The 15231-nt window shown below is 45.1% G+C and overlaps 2 protein-coding genes across 2 annotated transcripts in view; both read right to left on the reverse strand.

The window, feature by feature from the left end:
• LOC137417537 (fibulin-1) overlaps positions 1–2758 on the reverse strand; it is a 185830-nt gene extending 183072 nt beyond the window's left edge. The window contains exon 1 of the mRNA XM_068103466.2: positions 2705–2758. The gene's annotated coding sequence lies outside the window, so the exon portion shown is untranslated. The remainder of the gene's footprint in view (positions 1–2704) is intronic.
• A 2580-nt stretch (positions 2759–5338) lies between these two features.
• Positions 5339–15231, reverse strand: part of LOC137417556 (structural maintenance of chromosomes protein 1A-like) — a 143221-nt gene continuing 133328 nt past the window's right edge. Inside the window, exon 26 of the mRNA XM_068103484.2 lies at positions 5339–5753. Coding sequence (XP_067959585.2) covers positions 5679–5753 — 75 coding nt within the window. The 3' untranslated portion in view covers positions 5339–5678. The remainder of the gene's footprint in view (positions 5754–15231) is intronic.

Below are 15231 nucleotides of genomic sequence, written 5' to 3' on the forward strand. Positions count from 1 at the left end.
TTTTTTTTTTTCCTCTATTCGTTTTTTTTTTTTCTTCAAAATTTGGTCGGGCCTCGAATCTCACTCCCGACACCAATTGTTACAGACGTGGCTTGGATGTTATTTACCGAGCGGTTTTATGGTATGACCACGTCTGCACAAGTTACCCGATTGTGCCCGAACGTTGACTAATCGCGCTATGCTAGACCAATGAAGGAAAAAGAAGACACCTGGCTGGATCACAATAACACAATACGACACCAGGGGTTCAGTTCTCAAGACCTCCGGAGGAGGTTATATTAAGGCGGAAGGTTAGATTACAGGGACAAGAGGGAAACATAGGAAGACAAGCACTTAGACACACTCTTATATTAACCCCGGACAGACGACAGATAAACGGGACAAAATGCTGACTCACACGGGGATTGATGGCAAGGAAAGGCAGGCAGTCGATGGCTCAAGGTGCACTCTTGGCTCAAGGCAGAATCGACTCGGTCCGGTCCAGAGATGCGGGGAGGTATCGTCGCGCTGGGGGTGGCGGTGGCTTCTCTCTCCAGTCTCCAAGCTGAGGCGCATCTCACGTCACATCCGGCGCGTGGCCGCGTATATCCGGCGGGGAGTGACACGCCCTCGGCTCGTTAGCTCCGCCTCGTGGAATCGGCACGTTGCTTCTCATTGGGTGCGTGCGGGGGGTTTACCAGGCTCCGCCCTTGATGAGGAGCTGACAAGGAGCCCCTTCGTGGTAACCCCGTGGAGCGCATGGTCTGGAGCTAATCGAGCCGGTGTGAGGACGCATCCTCCCCCGCTCCGCCGCCATCTCCTCTGTTGTTGTTGTAATTGTTGGGGAGGAAGATGGAAGGAGGTATGGGAAAGGTCCTAAACTCACTACTGATGCCATATAATCACATTCTGGTGCAACGAAGAGTCATAATTAATGGAGACGAGGCCTTAACTGACATAGATTAAGAATAACTAGGAAGATGTCCGAAAGTTGTCTACGTGTGGTGCGGTGGACCTGGGCACGACATTTAATGGGGGAATAAGGGGAAGGTCGGCTCTACTGATTGTTATTTACATGCAATGGGACTAGGGAATGGGGGATTGGGGAAAGTTGGGGAGTATTGGAGAAAATAGGGGAATATTTACAAGCGGATATGGAGGCCAAATTCCATATTCGCAACAATATACTGTATATCTAAAATTATATCCCCCCCCTCTATTTACATGAAATGGTTTGGTCCAAAGCGAACGGCTTGCGAGTACGGTGACAATCCCCCCCCCTCTATTTACATGAAATGGTTTGGTCCAAAGCGAACGGCTTGCGAGTACGGTGACAATCCCCCCCCCCCCCCCCTCTATTTACATGGAATGGTTTGGTCCAAAGCGAACGGCTTGCGAGTACGGTGACAATCCCCCCCCTCTATTTACATGCAATGGTTTGGTCCAAAGCGAACGGCTTGCGGAGTTTGGTAAAGAAATCGCCATAGCTCGGTAACTACTTGTCCGATTAATTTAAAACCTTGAAAAGGCACATCCTCGGGTCCCCAGCAATATACCTGGCAAGTTTCAAGTATATCGGACCGGTAGTTGTCGAGAAACAGCGGTCGCATACACACACACACACACACACACACACAGAGATTACTGGAATTATAGATAGATAGAAGTTGGTACGATTCGGCCAAGGAATCCCAGAGATAATTGCAATTAAGTGAGCCGTGACGTCACGGAACTCGCCGCCGGTAATATATTGTAATTTATGGTAATCTATGCAGCACGACATGGTCATCACGGAAAACAAGGCGCCTTTGCCGGCGCAAAACGGCTCTCCCAGGGTCAGACTCGGTATCGTTGTGAGCGCACGGTTCAGCCCTTCAAGAAAAAGTTTATTTTGTAAAAATCGAGCCACGCGTTCAAAAGATATGACCGGTTTTGTTCGCCGGCACGTCGGCGCTCGAATCGAATCGAGTTAAAATCCAACACGTCCTTTGTCGGGGTCGTCTGAACCAACCACGGGGCCGAGAAGGCTGGGACTGGTCTCAAAAGTTAGGTCTGGATCATATCTCGTAATGCTGGAGGCTGCACGTCTCTGTGATAATCTTGTGGACCATGACAAGAGATCGTGCGAGTCGCTCGCAACGGCTTCAAGCACTTCCGCATTCGAACATTTCATGAACGCCATACACCCCGCCCATCCAAGCGCGTACGTATTAAACGAACGTACAGTGGCCCATGTTGCGATTCCCTCCCTCTTTGCTAGCGCTTCTGCGCTAATACGCTAATTTTAAAACCTTTTAAAATTTTAAGTTTAAAGTTTAAAATTTAAATTTTTTTTTTTTAATTACTTTTACTTTAATTACTTTAAAAAGTTTAAAATTTTTAAACATACTTTACTGCTTTATATATATATACACACACACACACACACACACACACACACACACACACACACACACACACACACACACACACACACACACACACACACACACACGGTATATACAAGTTGATTGAGGTATCATAAGCAGGACCAAGACATTAGTAGACATCATTGTAATTTTAGATTAATTAAAATGACATTAATTCTGGTATGAGATTGGACAAACATCTGGTATGAGATTAACGTGTCTTGCTAGATTTGACTTCTACGTCGGTGTTGACACAGGATTTCCAGCATCACGAGCCAACCCAAGCAGCCAACGACGGGAGACTAATGCTAGCTTACTGTTGGGACAGCTGGCAAGGTGTCTCGCCAATCTGGAAAGGGTTCTGCTGGGAACACCAACAGGCCGACCACTTCAGTCAAGCACCTGATACAAAACAACAATAAAAACGGGAACTAGAACGGCAGTCGAGAGCATACCTCCGCCAGATGAACAGTTTACGTTTTGTATCCCAGAGTAGACCAGAAAATCACAGTACAAAATCACATTTAATCAAAATCATCCGTCCATAACTTTTTTAGATAGCCCGCTAAGTAGCTATCATTTCTAGCCCAATCTCCAAATGGTGAAGATTCACTTAAAAAATTAAATAATTCTCATATCCGAATCCATCGTCAGATCTTCACCAAAATCGAATCGATTCTTCCTTGTCACACACACAACCTGTCCACCAAGTTTCGGCCAAATCCATCCATAAAATTTGAAGATATCCCGCTATGTATAGTTTTGGCCCTATCTCCCAATGGTGACTTTAAAAATTTAATAACTCTCATATCCGAATCCATATTCAGATCGTCAACAAAATCGAATATATTTGTCCTTGTCAGACGCCCAACAGGTCCACCAAGTTTCGTCCAAATCCATCCATAACTTTTTGAGATACCCCGCTATGTATCGTTTTTGGCCCCGTCTCCCAATGGTGAAGAATCACTTAAAAAATTAAATAATTCTCATATCCGAATCCATATTCAGATCTTCACCAAAATCGAATCGATTCTTTCTTGTTAGACACCAAACGGGTCAACCAAGTTACGTCCGAATCCGTCCATAACTTTTTGAGATATCCCGCTATGTATCGTTTTTGGCCCTGTCTCCCAATGGTGAAGAATCAATTAAAAAATTCTAGTAGCCGGATCCGAATCCGGATCTTCACCAAAATCTAATCATTTCGTCCTCGTCACATTCGCCACATCTCTGCCAAATTTCGTCCGAACCCGTCCATAACTTTTTGAGATATTCTGTTCACAAACAGACAGACAGACAGACATGGCTGAAAACATACCCTCCATCCACCTTTGGTTGCGCAGGTAACAACAATAATACAAAACTCCTTCCTCAAGGATGCAAGGCTCATTTGAAATGGGTCACAGATGAATGAATATGTAAGGATTATTTATTTATTTGTTTTTGTATACAGAGTCGAGGCTCATGTAAAAGGATGCATCCATGACGGAGCAGAATGGCATGACAGTGCAAAGCATGCAACGTTCCTTTCTGAAATAAGAGCTCACCTTTGTTTGGGAAGCTGGAATCGTTGCTGGCAACGTGGAAAGAATTTCCCTTGCTCGTCCACGTTGGCGATTCTTTCCCCCCCCCGTGCGTCTCGTGTTGTGCGAAACACTTTTCAGAATAAAGCACGTTAGATACCTTGAGAGTACGGGAAGATGAGCATGATGTGGTGCGACACAGCACGTCGAGGGTACAAGACTCCTTTACTCCCCCCTTGAGCACGCTCCGTTTGGTCCTTCCGGGGCCTGAATGAGCATCGGGGTGTTCTCAGGGGGGCCAAAGCAGGAGGGCGTGCGGCAGGGAGGAGGAACCGCTCGGCTTTGTGCCGAGTGTTACGCAGACTCGTGTTAGTTAATCAAATGGAGTTATTGCCATTAAAACACTCACACAGATGGGCGCCACATGCAAGGATCAACAACAAACATCATACTTGGTTACCGTGTTTTTTCCTGAGGAAGAACTGCTGAAATCCATCGATCCGGGTTCTTCCCAACATGTTGTTTGTTCCTTTCACATTTCTTTCAACTTTCTCATATTTCTCTTTATTCATTCTAGTTTTTGCTTCTTCTTTATTTCTCTCTTTCTTTATATATCTGTCTTCGGAGAAGTGAATTATTGCAGAATATTTTTTTCTTTTTCTGGAAGGTTCACTTGTCTACGCTTGGTTGGGTTTGAGGGTAAGGAGTTAGGGTAAGCAGCCAAGGCTATGAGTTAGGGTAAGGAGTTATGGCAAGGATGTAGGAGTTAGGGTAAGGAGCTAGGGCTAGGAGTTAGGGTAAGGAGTTGCGCTAGGAGTTACTGCTAGGAGCTAAGGAAAGGAGCGAGGGCTAGGAGTTAGTTGTAGGAGTTAGGGCTAGGAGTTAGCGTAAGGAGCTTGCGCTAGGAGTTACGGCTAGGAGCTAAGGAAAGGAGTGAGGGCTAGGAGTTAGGGCCAGGAGTTAGGGCTAGGAATTAGTGCTTGGAGTTAGGGTTAAGAGTTAGGGCCAGGAGTTAGGGATCTTTGTTCCTTTCACATTTCTGTCTATTTTTTCATATTTCTCTTTATTCATTCTAATTCTTGCTTCTTCTTTATTTCTCTCTTTCTTTATCTATCTGTCTTCGGAGAAGTGAATTCTTGCGGAATTTTGTTTTTCTGGAAGTTTCACTTGGGTGCACTTGGTTGGGTTTGAGGGTGGAGGAGTCGCGGCTGAAACCCAAATCCTATACAGGTTCCTCCTGATAACTCCATGTTTTCTCTTTACCTTTTTTTTGGTTCCTTCTGATGACACCAATGTAGTATTTGGTTTTCTGTTGCATTATGTCACGTGACATCTATTAGCCTGCTTGTGATGATCTGCTTTTCATTTGAATGGCTCACAATGATTTGACTGCATAAGGATGTCATTTAAAAGGAGAGTTACAACTCGTGTTTGCACAAAACACATTTATTCGAAGTTAAAGTTCACTTTTCTGGGAAGAGCTAATCAACGTTCAAAGATACAAACAGGAAATGGAATTTCCAACAATGCAGCACAGCAAATGGTTCAACAAGTAACTTTGAGCATTTGACTCGAAAACACAACAAAATGACTGTTTGAAAAGTCAGTAAACATTTAAATTTTGAAAAATTCAGAAAAACACATAAAGGAGAATAAGTTGTGTTTTACATCAACCGCAAAAGTGCAAACAAACTCTCTGAGAGCCACAGACAAGAAACAAATGATGGGTGCTTGGGCCATGAGAGCTGCTCTGTGTGACTCGGGCCTGTCAATTGGGCTGGCTGGAAGGATAGCGGCTCAGGTCGAACGTAAGGACTCGGCTCCTGACAATGGAATCCACGACCTGGTGTTGTGCAGGTTTCAGGAAGAGCAGGGTGTGGGGAATGTGTAACCACAAGGGAAGAAGTGAGAAAATGGGGAATGTTTGCGATATAAAAAAATGGGAAGAGGAAACATGGACTTGGGATGAATATGATTTGAGGGGAGAGTGGTAGGAAAGATGGACGTGGGATGAATATGATTTGAGGGGAGAGTGGTAGGAAAGATGGACGTGGGATGAATATGATTTGAGGGGAGAGTGGTAGGAAAGATGGACGTGGGATGAATATGATTTGAGGGGAGAGTGGTAGGAAAGATGGACGTGGGATGAATATGATTTGAGGGGAGAGTGGTAGGAAAGATGGACGTGGGGATGAATATGATTTGAGGGGAGAGTGGTAGGAAAGATGGACGTGGGATGAATATGATTTGAGGGGAGAGTGGTAGGAAAGATGGACGTGGGATGAATATGATTTGAGGGGAGAGTGGTAGGAAAGATGGACGTGGGATGAATATGATTTGAGGGGAGAGTGGTAGGAAAGATGGACGTGGGATGAATATGATTTGAGGGGAGAGTGGTAGGAAAGATGGACGTGGGATGAATATGATTTGAGGGGAGAGTGGTAGGAAAGATGGACGTGGGATGAATATGATTTGAGGGGAGGGTGGTAGGAAAGATGGACTTGGGATGAATATGATTTGAGGGGAGAGTGGTAGGAAACATGGACTTGGGATGAATATGATTTGAGGGGAGAGTGGTAGGAAAGATGGACATGGGATGAATATGATTTGAGGGGAGAGTGGTAGGAAAGATGGCCTTGGGATGAATATGATTTGAGGGGAGAGTGGTAGGAAACATGGACTTGGGATGAATATGATTTGAGGGTAGAATGGTAGGAAACATGGACTTGGGATGAATATGATTTGAGGGTAGAGTGGTAGGAAAGATGGACTTGGGATGAATATGATTTGAGGGTAGAGTGGTAGGAAACATGGACTTGGGATGAATATGATTTGAGGGTAGAGTGGTAGGAAACATGGACTTGGGATGAATATGATTTGAGGGGAGAGTGGTAGGAAACATGGACTTGGGATGAATATGATTTGAGGGTAGAGTGGTAGGAAACATGGACTTGGGATGAATATGATTTGAGGGTAGAATGGTAGGAAACATGGACTTGGGATGAATATGATTTGAGGGGAGAGTGGTAGGAAACATGGACTTGGGATGAATATGATTTGAGGGGAGAGTGGTAGGAAAGATGGACGTGGGATGAATATGATTTGAGGGGAGAGTGGTAGGAAAGATGGACTTGGGATGAATATGATTTGAGGGGAGAGTGGTAGGAAAGATGGACTTGGGATGAATATGATTTGAGGGGAGTGGTAGGAAAGATGGACTTGGGATGAATATGATTTGAGGGGAGTGGTAGGAAAGATGGACTTGGGATGAATATGATTTGAGGGTAGAGTGGTAGGAAAGATGGACTTGGGATGAATATGATTTGAGGGTAGAGTGGTAGGAAAGATGGACTTGGGATGAATATGATTTGAGGGGAGTGGTAGGAAACATGGACTTGGGATGAATATGATTTGAGGGGAGAGTGTTAAGAAAGATGGACTTGGGATGAATATGATTTGAGGGGAGAGTGGTAGGAAAGATGGCCTTGGGATGAATATGATTTGAGGGGAGAGTGGTAGGAAAGATGGACTTGGGATGAATATGATTTGAGGGGAGAGTGGTAGGAAAGATGGCCTTGGGATGCATATGATTTGAGGGTAGAGTGGTAGGAAAGATGTACTTGGGATGAATATGATCTGAGGGGAGAGTGGTAGGAAAGATGGCCTTGGGATGAATATGATTTGAGGGGAGAGTGGTAGGAAAGATGGCCTTGGGATGAATATGATTTGAGGGGAGAGTGGTAGGAAAGATGGACTTGGGATGAATATGATTTGAGGGGAGAGTGGTAGGAAAGATGGACTTGGGATGAATATGATTTGAGGGGAGAGTGGTAGGAAAGATGGACGTGGGATGAATATGATTTGAGGGGAGTGGTAGGAAAGATGGACTTGGGATGAATATGATTTGAGGGGAGTGGTAGGAAACATGGACTTGGGATGAATATGATTTGAGGGGAGAGTGTTAAGAAAGATGGACTTGGGATGAATATGATTTGAGGGGAGAGTGGTAGGAAAGATGGACTTGGGATGAATATGATTTGAGGGGAGAGTGGTAGGAAAGATGGACTTGGGATGAATATGATTTGAGGGGAGAGTGGTAGGAAAGATGGACTTGGGATGAATATGATTTGAGGGGAGAGTGGTAGGAAAGATGGACGTGGGATGAATATGATTTGAGGGTGTGGTAGGAAAGATGGACTTGGGATGAATATGATTTCAGGGGAGAGTGGTAGGAAAGATGGACGTGGGATGAATATGATTTGAGGGTGTGGTAGGAAAGATGGACTTGGGATGAATATGATTTGAGGGGAGAGTGGGAGGAAAGATGGACTTGGGATGAATATGATTTGAGGGTAGAGTGGGAGGAAAGATGGACTTGGGATGAATATGATTTGAGGGTAGAGTGGTAGGAAAGATGTACTTGGGATGAATATGATCTGAGGGGAGAGTGGTAGGAAAGATGGCCTTGGGATGAATATGATTTGAGGGGAGAGTGGTAGGAAAGATGGCCTTGGGATGAATATGATTTGAGGGGAGAGTGGTAGGAAAGATGGACTTGGGATGAATATGATTTGAGGGGAGAGTGGTAGGAAAGATGGACTTGGGATGAATATGATTTGAGGGGAGAGTGGTAGGAAAGATGGACTTGGGATGAATATGATTTGAGGGGAGAGTGGTAGGAAAGATGGACGTGGGATGAATATGATTTGAGGGGAGAGTGGTAGGAAAGATGGACGTGGGATGAATATGATCTGAGGGGAGAGTGGTAGGAAAGATGGCCTTGGGATGAATATGATTTGAGGGTAGAGTGGTAGGAAAGATGTACTTGGGATGAATATGATTTGAGGGGAGAGTGGTAGGAAAGATGGACGTGGGATGAATATGATTTGAGGGTGTGGTAGGAAAGATGGACTTGGGATGAATATGATTTGAGGGTAGAGTGGTAGGAAACATGGACTTGGGATGAATATGATTTGAGGGTAGAGTGGGAGGAAAGATGGACTTGGGATGAATATGATTTGAGGGGAGAGTGGTAGGAAACATGGACTTGGGATGAATATGATTTGAGGGGAGAGTGGAAGGAAAGATGGACTTGGGATGAATATGATTTGAGGGTAGAGTGGGAGGAAAGATGGACTTGGGATGAATATGATTTGAGGGGAGTGGTAGGAAAGATGGACTTGGGATGAATATGATTTGAGGGGAGTGGTAGGAAAGATGGACTTGGGATGAATATGATTTGAGGGGAGTGGTAGGAAAGATGGACTTGGGATGAATATGATTTGAGGGGAGAGTGGTAGGAAAGATGGACTTGGGATGAATATGATTTGAGGGGAGAGTGGTAGGAAAGATGGACTTGGGATGAATATGATTTGAGGGGAGAGTGGTAGGAAAGATGGACTTGGGATGAATATGATTTGAGGGGAGAGTGGTAAGAAAGATGGACTTGGGATGAATATGATTTGAGGGGAGTGGTAGGAAAGATGGCCTTGGGATGCATATGATTTGAGGGTAGAGTGGTAGGAAAGATGTACTTGGGATGAATATGATCTGAGGGGAGAGTGGTAGGAAAGATGGCCTTGGGATGAATATGATTTGAGGGGAGAGTGGTAGGAAAGATGGCCTTGGGATGAATATGATTTGAGGGGAGAGTGGTAGGAAAGATGGACTTGGGATGAATATGATTTGAGGGGAGAGTGGTAGGAAAGATGGACTTGGGATGAATATGATTTGAGGGGAGAGTGGTAGGAAAGATGGACGTGGGATGAATATGATTTGAGGGTGTGGTAGGAAAGATGGACTTGGGATGAATATGATTTGAGGGGAGAGTGGGAGGAAAGATGGACTTGGGATGAATATGATTTGAGGGTAGAGTGGGAGGAAAGATGGACTTGGGATGAATATGATTTGAGGGGAGAGTGGTAGGAAAGATGGCCTTGGGATGCATATGATTTGAGGGGAGAGTGGTAGGAAAGATGGACTTGGGATGAATATGATTTGAGGGGAGTGGTAGGAAAGATGGACTTGGGATGAATATGATTTGAGGGGAGAGTGGTAGGAAAGATGGACTTGGGATGAATATGATTTGAGGGGAGAGTGGTAGGAAAGATGGACGTGGGATGAATATGATTTGAGGGGAGAGTGGTAGGAAAGATGGACGTGGGATGAATATGATTTGAGGGGAGAGTGGTAGGAAACTTGGACTTGGGATGAATATGATTTGAGGTTAGAGTGGTAGGAAAGATGGACTTGGGATGAATATGATTTGAGGGGAGTGGTAGGAAAGATGGACTTGGGATGAATATGATTTGAGGGGAGTGGTAGGAAAGATGGACTTGGGATGAATATGATTTGAGGGGAGAGTGGTAGGAAAGATGGACTTGGGATGAATATGATTTGAGGGGAGGGTGGTAGGAAAGATGGACTTGGGATGAATATGATTTGAGGGGAGAGTGGTAGGAAAGATGGACTTGGGATGAATATGATTTGAGGGGAGAGTGGTAGGAAAGATGGACTTGGGATGAATATGATTTGAGGGGAGTGGTAGGAAAGATGGACTTGGGATGAATATGATTTGAGGGGAGTGGTAGGAAAGATGGACTTGGGATGAATATGATTTGAGGGGAGAGTGGTAGGAAAGATGGACTTGGGATGAATATGATTTGAGGGTGGAGTGGTAGGAAAGATGGACTTGGGATGAATATGATTTGAGGGGAGAGTGGCAGGAAAGATGTACTTGGGATGAACATGATTTGAGGGGAGAGTGGTAGGAAAGATGGACTTGGGATGAACATGATTTCAGGGGAGAGTGGTAGGAAAGATGGACTTGGGATGAACATGATTTGAGGGGAGAGTGGTAGGAAAGATGGACGTGGGATGAATATGATTTGAGGGGAGAGTGGTAGGAAAGATGGACTTGGGCTGAATATGATTTGAGGGTAGAGTGGTAGGAAAGATGGACGTGGGATGAATATGATTTGAGGGCAGAGTGGTAGGAAAGATGGACTTGGGATGAACATGATTTCAGGGGAGAGTGGTAGGAAAGATGGACTTGGGATGAATATGATTTGAGGGGAGAGTGGTAGGAAAGATGGACGTGGGATGAATATGATTTGAGGGGAGAGTGGTAGGAAAGATGGACTTGGGCTGAATATGATTTGAGGGTAGAGTGGTAGGAAAGATGGACGTGGGATGAATATGATTTGAGGGGAGAGTGGTAGGAAAGATGGACTTGGGCTGAATATGATTTGAGGGTAGAGTGGTAGGAAAGATGGACGTGGGATGAATATGATTTGAGGGGAGAGTGGTAGGAAAGATGGACTTGGGCTGAATATGATTTGAGGGGAGAGTGGTAGGAAAGATGGACTTGGGCTGAATATGATTTGAGGGTAGAGTGGTAGGAAAGATGGACTTGGGATGAATATGATTTGAGGGGAGAGTGGTAAGAAAGATGGACGTGGGATGAATATGATTTGAGGGCAGAGTGGTAGGAAAGATGGACTTGGGATGAACATGATTTCAGGGGAGAGTGGTAGGAAAGATGGACTTGGGATGAATATGATTTGAGGGGAGAGTGGTAAGAAAGATGGACGTGGGATGAATATGATTTGAGGGCAGAGTGGTAGGAAAGATGGACTTGGGATGAACATGATTTCAGGGGAGAGTGGTAGGAAAGATGGACGTGGTATGAATATGATTTGAGGGCAGAGTGGTAGGAAAGATGGACTTGGGATGAACATGATTTCAGGGGAGAGTGGTAGGAAAGATGGACTTGGGATGAATATGATTTGAGGGGAGAGTGGTAAGAAAGATGGACGTGGGATGAATATGATTTGAGGGCAGAGTGGTAGGAAAGATGGACTTGGGATGAACATGATTTCAGGGGAGAGTGGTAGGAAAGATGGACGTGGTATGAATATGATTTGAGGGGAGAGTGGTAGGAAAGATGGACGTGGGATGAATATGATTTGAGGGGAGAGTGGGAGGAAAGATGGACGTGGGATGAATATGATTTGAGGGGAGAGTGGGAGGAAAGATGGACATGTGGTGAATATGATTTGAGGGTGGAGTGTTAAGAAAGATGGACTTGGGATGAATATGATTTGAGGGGAGAGTGGTAGGAAACATGGACTTGGGATGAATATGATTTGAGGGGAGAGTGGTAGGAAAGATGTACTTGGGATGAATATGATTTGAGGGGAGAGTGGTAGGAAAGATGGACTTGGGATGAATATGATTTGAGGGGAGAGTGGCAGGAAAGATGTACTTGGGATGAATATGATTTGAGGGGAGAGTGGTAGGAAACATGGACTTGGGATGAATATGATTTGAGGGGAGAGTGGTAGGAAAGATGGACGTGGGATGAATATGATTTGAGGGGAGAGTGGTAGGAAAGATGGACGTGGGATGAATATGATTTGAGGGGAGAGTGGAAGGAAAGATGGACGTGGGATGAATATGATTTGAGGGGAGAGTGGTAGGAAAGATGGACTTGGGATGAATATGATTTGAGGGGAGAGTGGTAGGAAAGATGGCCTTGGGATGAATATGATTTGAGGGGAGAGTGGTAGGAAAGATGGACGTGGGATGAATATGATCTGAGGGGAGAGTGGTAGGAAAGATGGCCTTGGGATGAATATGATTTGAGGGGAGAGTGGTAGGAAAGATGGCCTTGGGATGAATATGATTTGAGGGGAGAGTGGTAGGAAAGATGGACTTGGGATGAATATGATTTGAGGGGAGAGTGGTAGGAAAGATGGCCTTGGGATGAATATGATTTGAGGGGAGAGTGGTAGGAAAGATGGACGTGGGATGAATATGATCTGAGGGGAGAGTGGTAGGAAAGATGGCCTTGGGATGAATATGATTTGAGGGTAGAGTGGTAGGAAAGATGTACTTGGGATGAATATGATTTGAGGGGAGAGTGGTAGGAAAGATGGACGTGGGATGAATATGATTTGAGGAGAGAGTGGTAGGAAACATGGACTTGGGATGAATATGATTTGAGGGGAGTGGTAGGAAACATGGACTTGGGATGAATATGATTTGAGGGTGTGGTAGGAAAGATAGACTTGGGATGAATATGATTTGAGGGGAGTGGTAGGAAACATGGACTTGGGATGAATATGATTTGAGGGTAGAGTGGGAGGAAAGATGGACTTGGGATGAATATGATTTGAGGGGAGTGGTAGGAAAGATGGACTTGGGATGAATATGATTTGAGGGTAGAGTGGTAGGAAAGATGGACTTGGGATGAATATGATTTGAGGGGAGAGTGGTAGGAAAGATGGACTTGGGATGAATATGATTTGAGGGGAGAGTGGTAGGAAAGATGGACGTGGGATGAATATGATTTGAGGGCAGAGTGGTAGGAAAGATGGACTTGGGATGAACATGATTTGAGGGTAGAGTGGTAGGAAAGATGGACTTGGGATGAATATGATTTGAGGGTAGAGTGGTAGGAAAGATGGACGTGGGATGAATATGATTTGAGGGCAGAGTGGTAGGAAAGATGGACTTGGGATGAATATGATTTGAGGGTAGAGTGGTAGGAAAGATGGACTTGGGATGAATATGATTTGAGGGGAGAGTGGTAGGAAAGATGGACTTGGGATGAATATGATTTGAGGGGAGAGTGGTAGGAAAGATGGACGTGGGATGAATATGATTTGAGGGTGGAGTGGTAGGAAAGATGGACGTGGGATGAACATGATTTGAGGGGAGAGTGGTAGGAAAGATGGACTTGGGATGAATATGATTTGAGGGGAGAGTGGTAGGAAAGATGGACTTGGGATGAATATGATTTGAGGGGAGAGTGGTAGGAAAGATGGACTTGGGATGAATATGATTTGAGGGGAGAGTGGTAGGAAAGATGGACGTGGGATGAATATGATTTGAGGGGAGAGTGGTAGGAAAGATGGACGTGGGATGAATATGATTTGAGGGGAGAGTGGTAGGAAAGATGGACTTGGGATGAATATGATTTGAGGGGAGAGTGGTAGGAAAGATGGACGTGGGATGAATATGATTTGAGGGTGGAGTGGTAGGAAAGATGGACGTGGGATGAACATGATTTGAGGGGAGAGTGGTCGGAAAGATGGACGTGGGATGAACATGATTTGAGGGGAGAGTGGTAGGAAAGATGGACTTGGGATGAACATGATTTGAGGGGAGAGTGGTAGGAAAGATGGACTTGGGATGAATATGATTTGAGGGGAGAGTGGTAGGAAAGATGGACTTGGGATGAATATGATTTGAGGGGAGAGTGGTAGGAAAGATGGACGTGGGATGAATATGATTTGAGGGGAGAGTGGTAGGAAAGATGGACTTGGGATGAATATGATTTGAGGGGAGAGTGGTAGGAAAGATGGACGTGGGATGAATATGATTTGAGGGTGGAGTGGTAGGAAAGATGGACGTGGGATGAACATGATTTGAGGGGAGAGTGGTCGGAAAGATGGACGTGGGATGAACATGATTTGAGGGGAGAGTGGTCGGAAAGATGGACGTGGGATGAACATGATTTGAGGGCAGAGTGGTAGGAAAGATGGACTTGGGATGAATATGATTTGAGGGGAGAGTGGTCGGAAAGATGGACGTGGGATGAACATGATTTGAGGGCAGAGTGGTAGGAAAGATGGACTTGGGATGAATATGATTTGAGGGTAGAGTGGTAGGAAAGATGGACTTGGGATGAATATGATTTGAGGGGAGAGTGGTAGGAAAGATGGACTTGGGATGAATATGATTTGAGGGGAGAGTGGTAGGAAAGATGGACGTGGGATGAATATGATTTGAGGGTGGAGTGGTAGGAAAGATGGACGTGGGATGAACATGATTTGAGGGGAGAGTGGTCGGAAAGATGGACGTGGGATGAACATGATTTGAGGGGAGAGTGGTCGGAAAGATGGACGTGGGATGAACATGATTTGAGGGCAGAGTGGTAGGAAAGATGGACGTGGGATGAATATGATTTGAGGGGAGTGGTAGGAAAGATGGACTTGGGATGAATATGATTTGAGGGGAGAGTGGTAGGAAAGATGGACGTGGGATGAATATGATTTGAGGGCAGAGTGGTAGGAAAGATGGACTTGGGATGAACATGATTTCAGGGGAGAGTGGTAGGAAAGATGGACTTGGGATGAATATGATTTGAGGGGAGAGTGGTAAGAAAGATGGACGTGGGATGAATATGATTTGAGGGCAGAGTGGTAGGAAAGATGGACTTGGGATGAACATGATTTGAGGGGAGAGTGGTAGGAAAGATGGACGTGGTATGAATATGATTTGAGGGGAGAGTGGTAGGAAAGATGGACTTGGGC

The sequence above is a fragment of the Myxine glutinosa genome, chromosome 1 (genome assembly GCF_964187855.1).
Source record: "Myxine glutinosa chromosome 1, kmMyxGlut1.1, whole genome shotgun sequence".
Taxonomy (NCBI): domain Eukaryota; kingdom Metazoa; phylum Chordata; class Myxini; order Myxiniformes; family Myxinidae; genus Myxine; species Myxine glutinosa.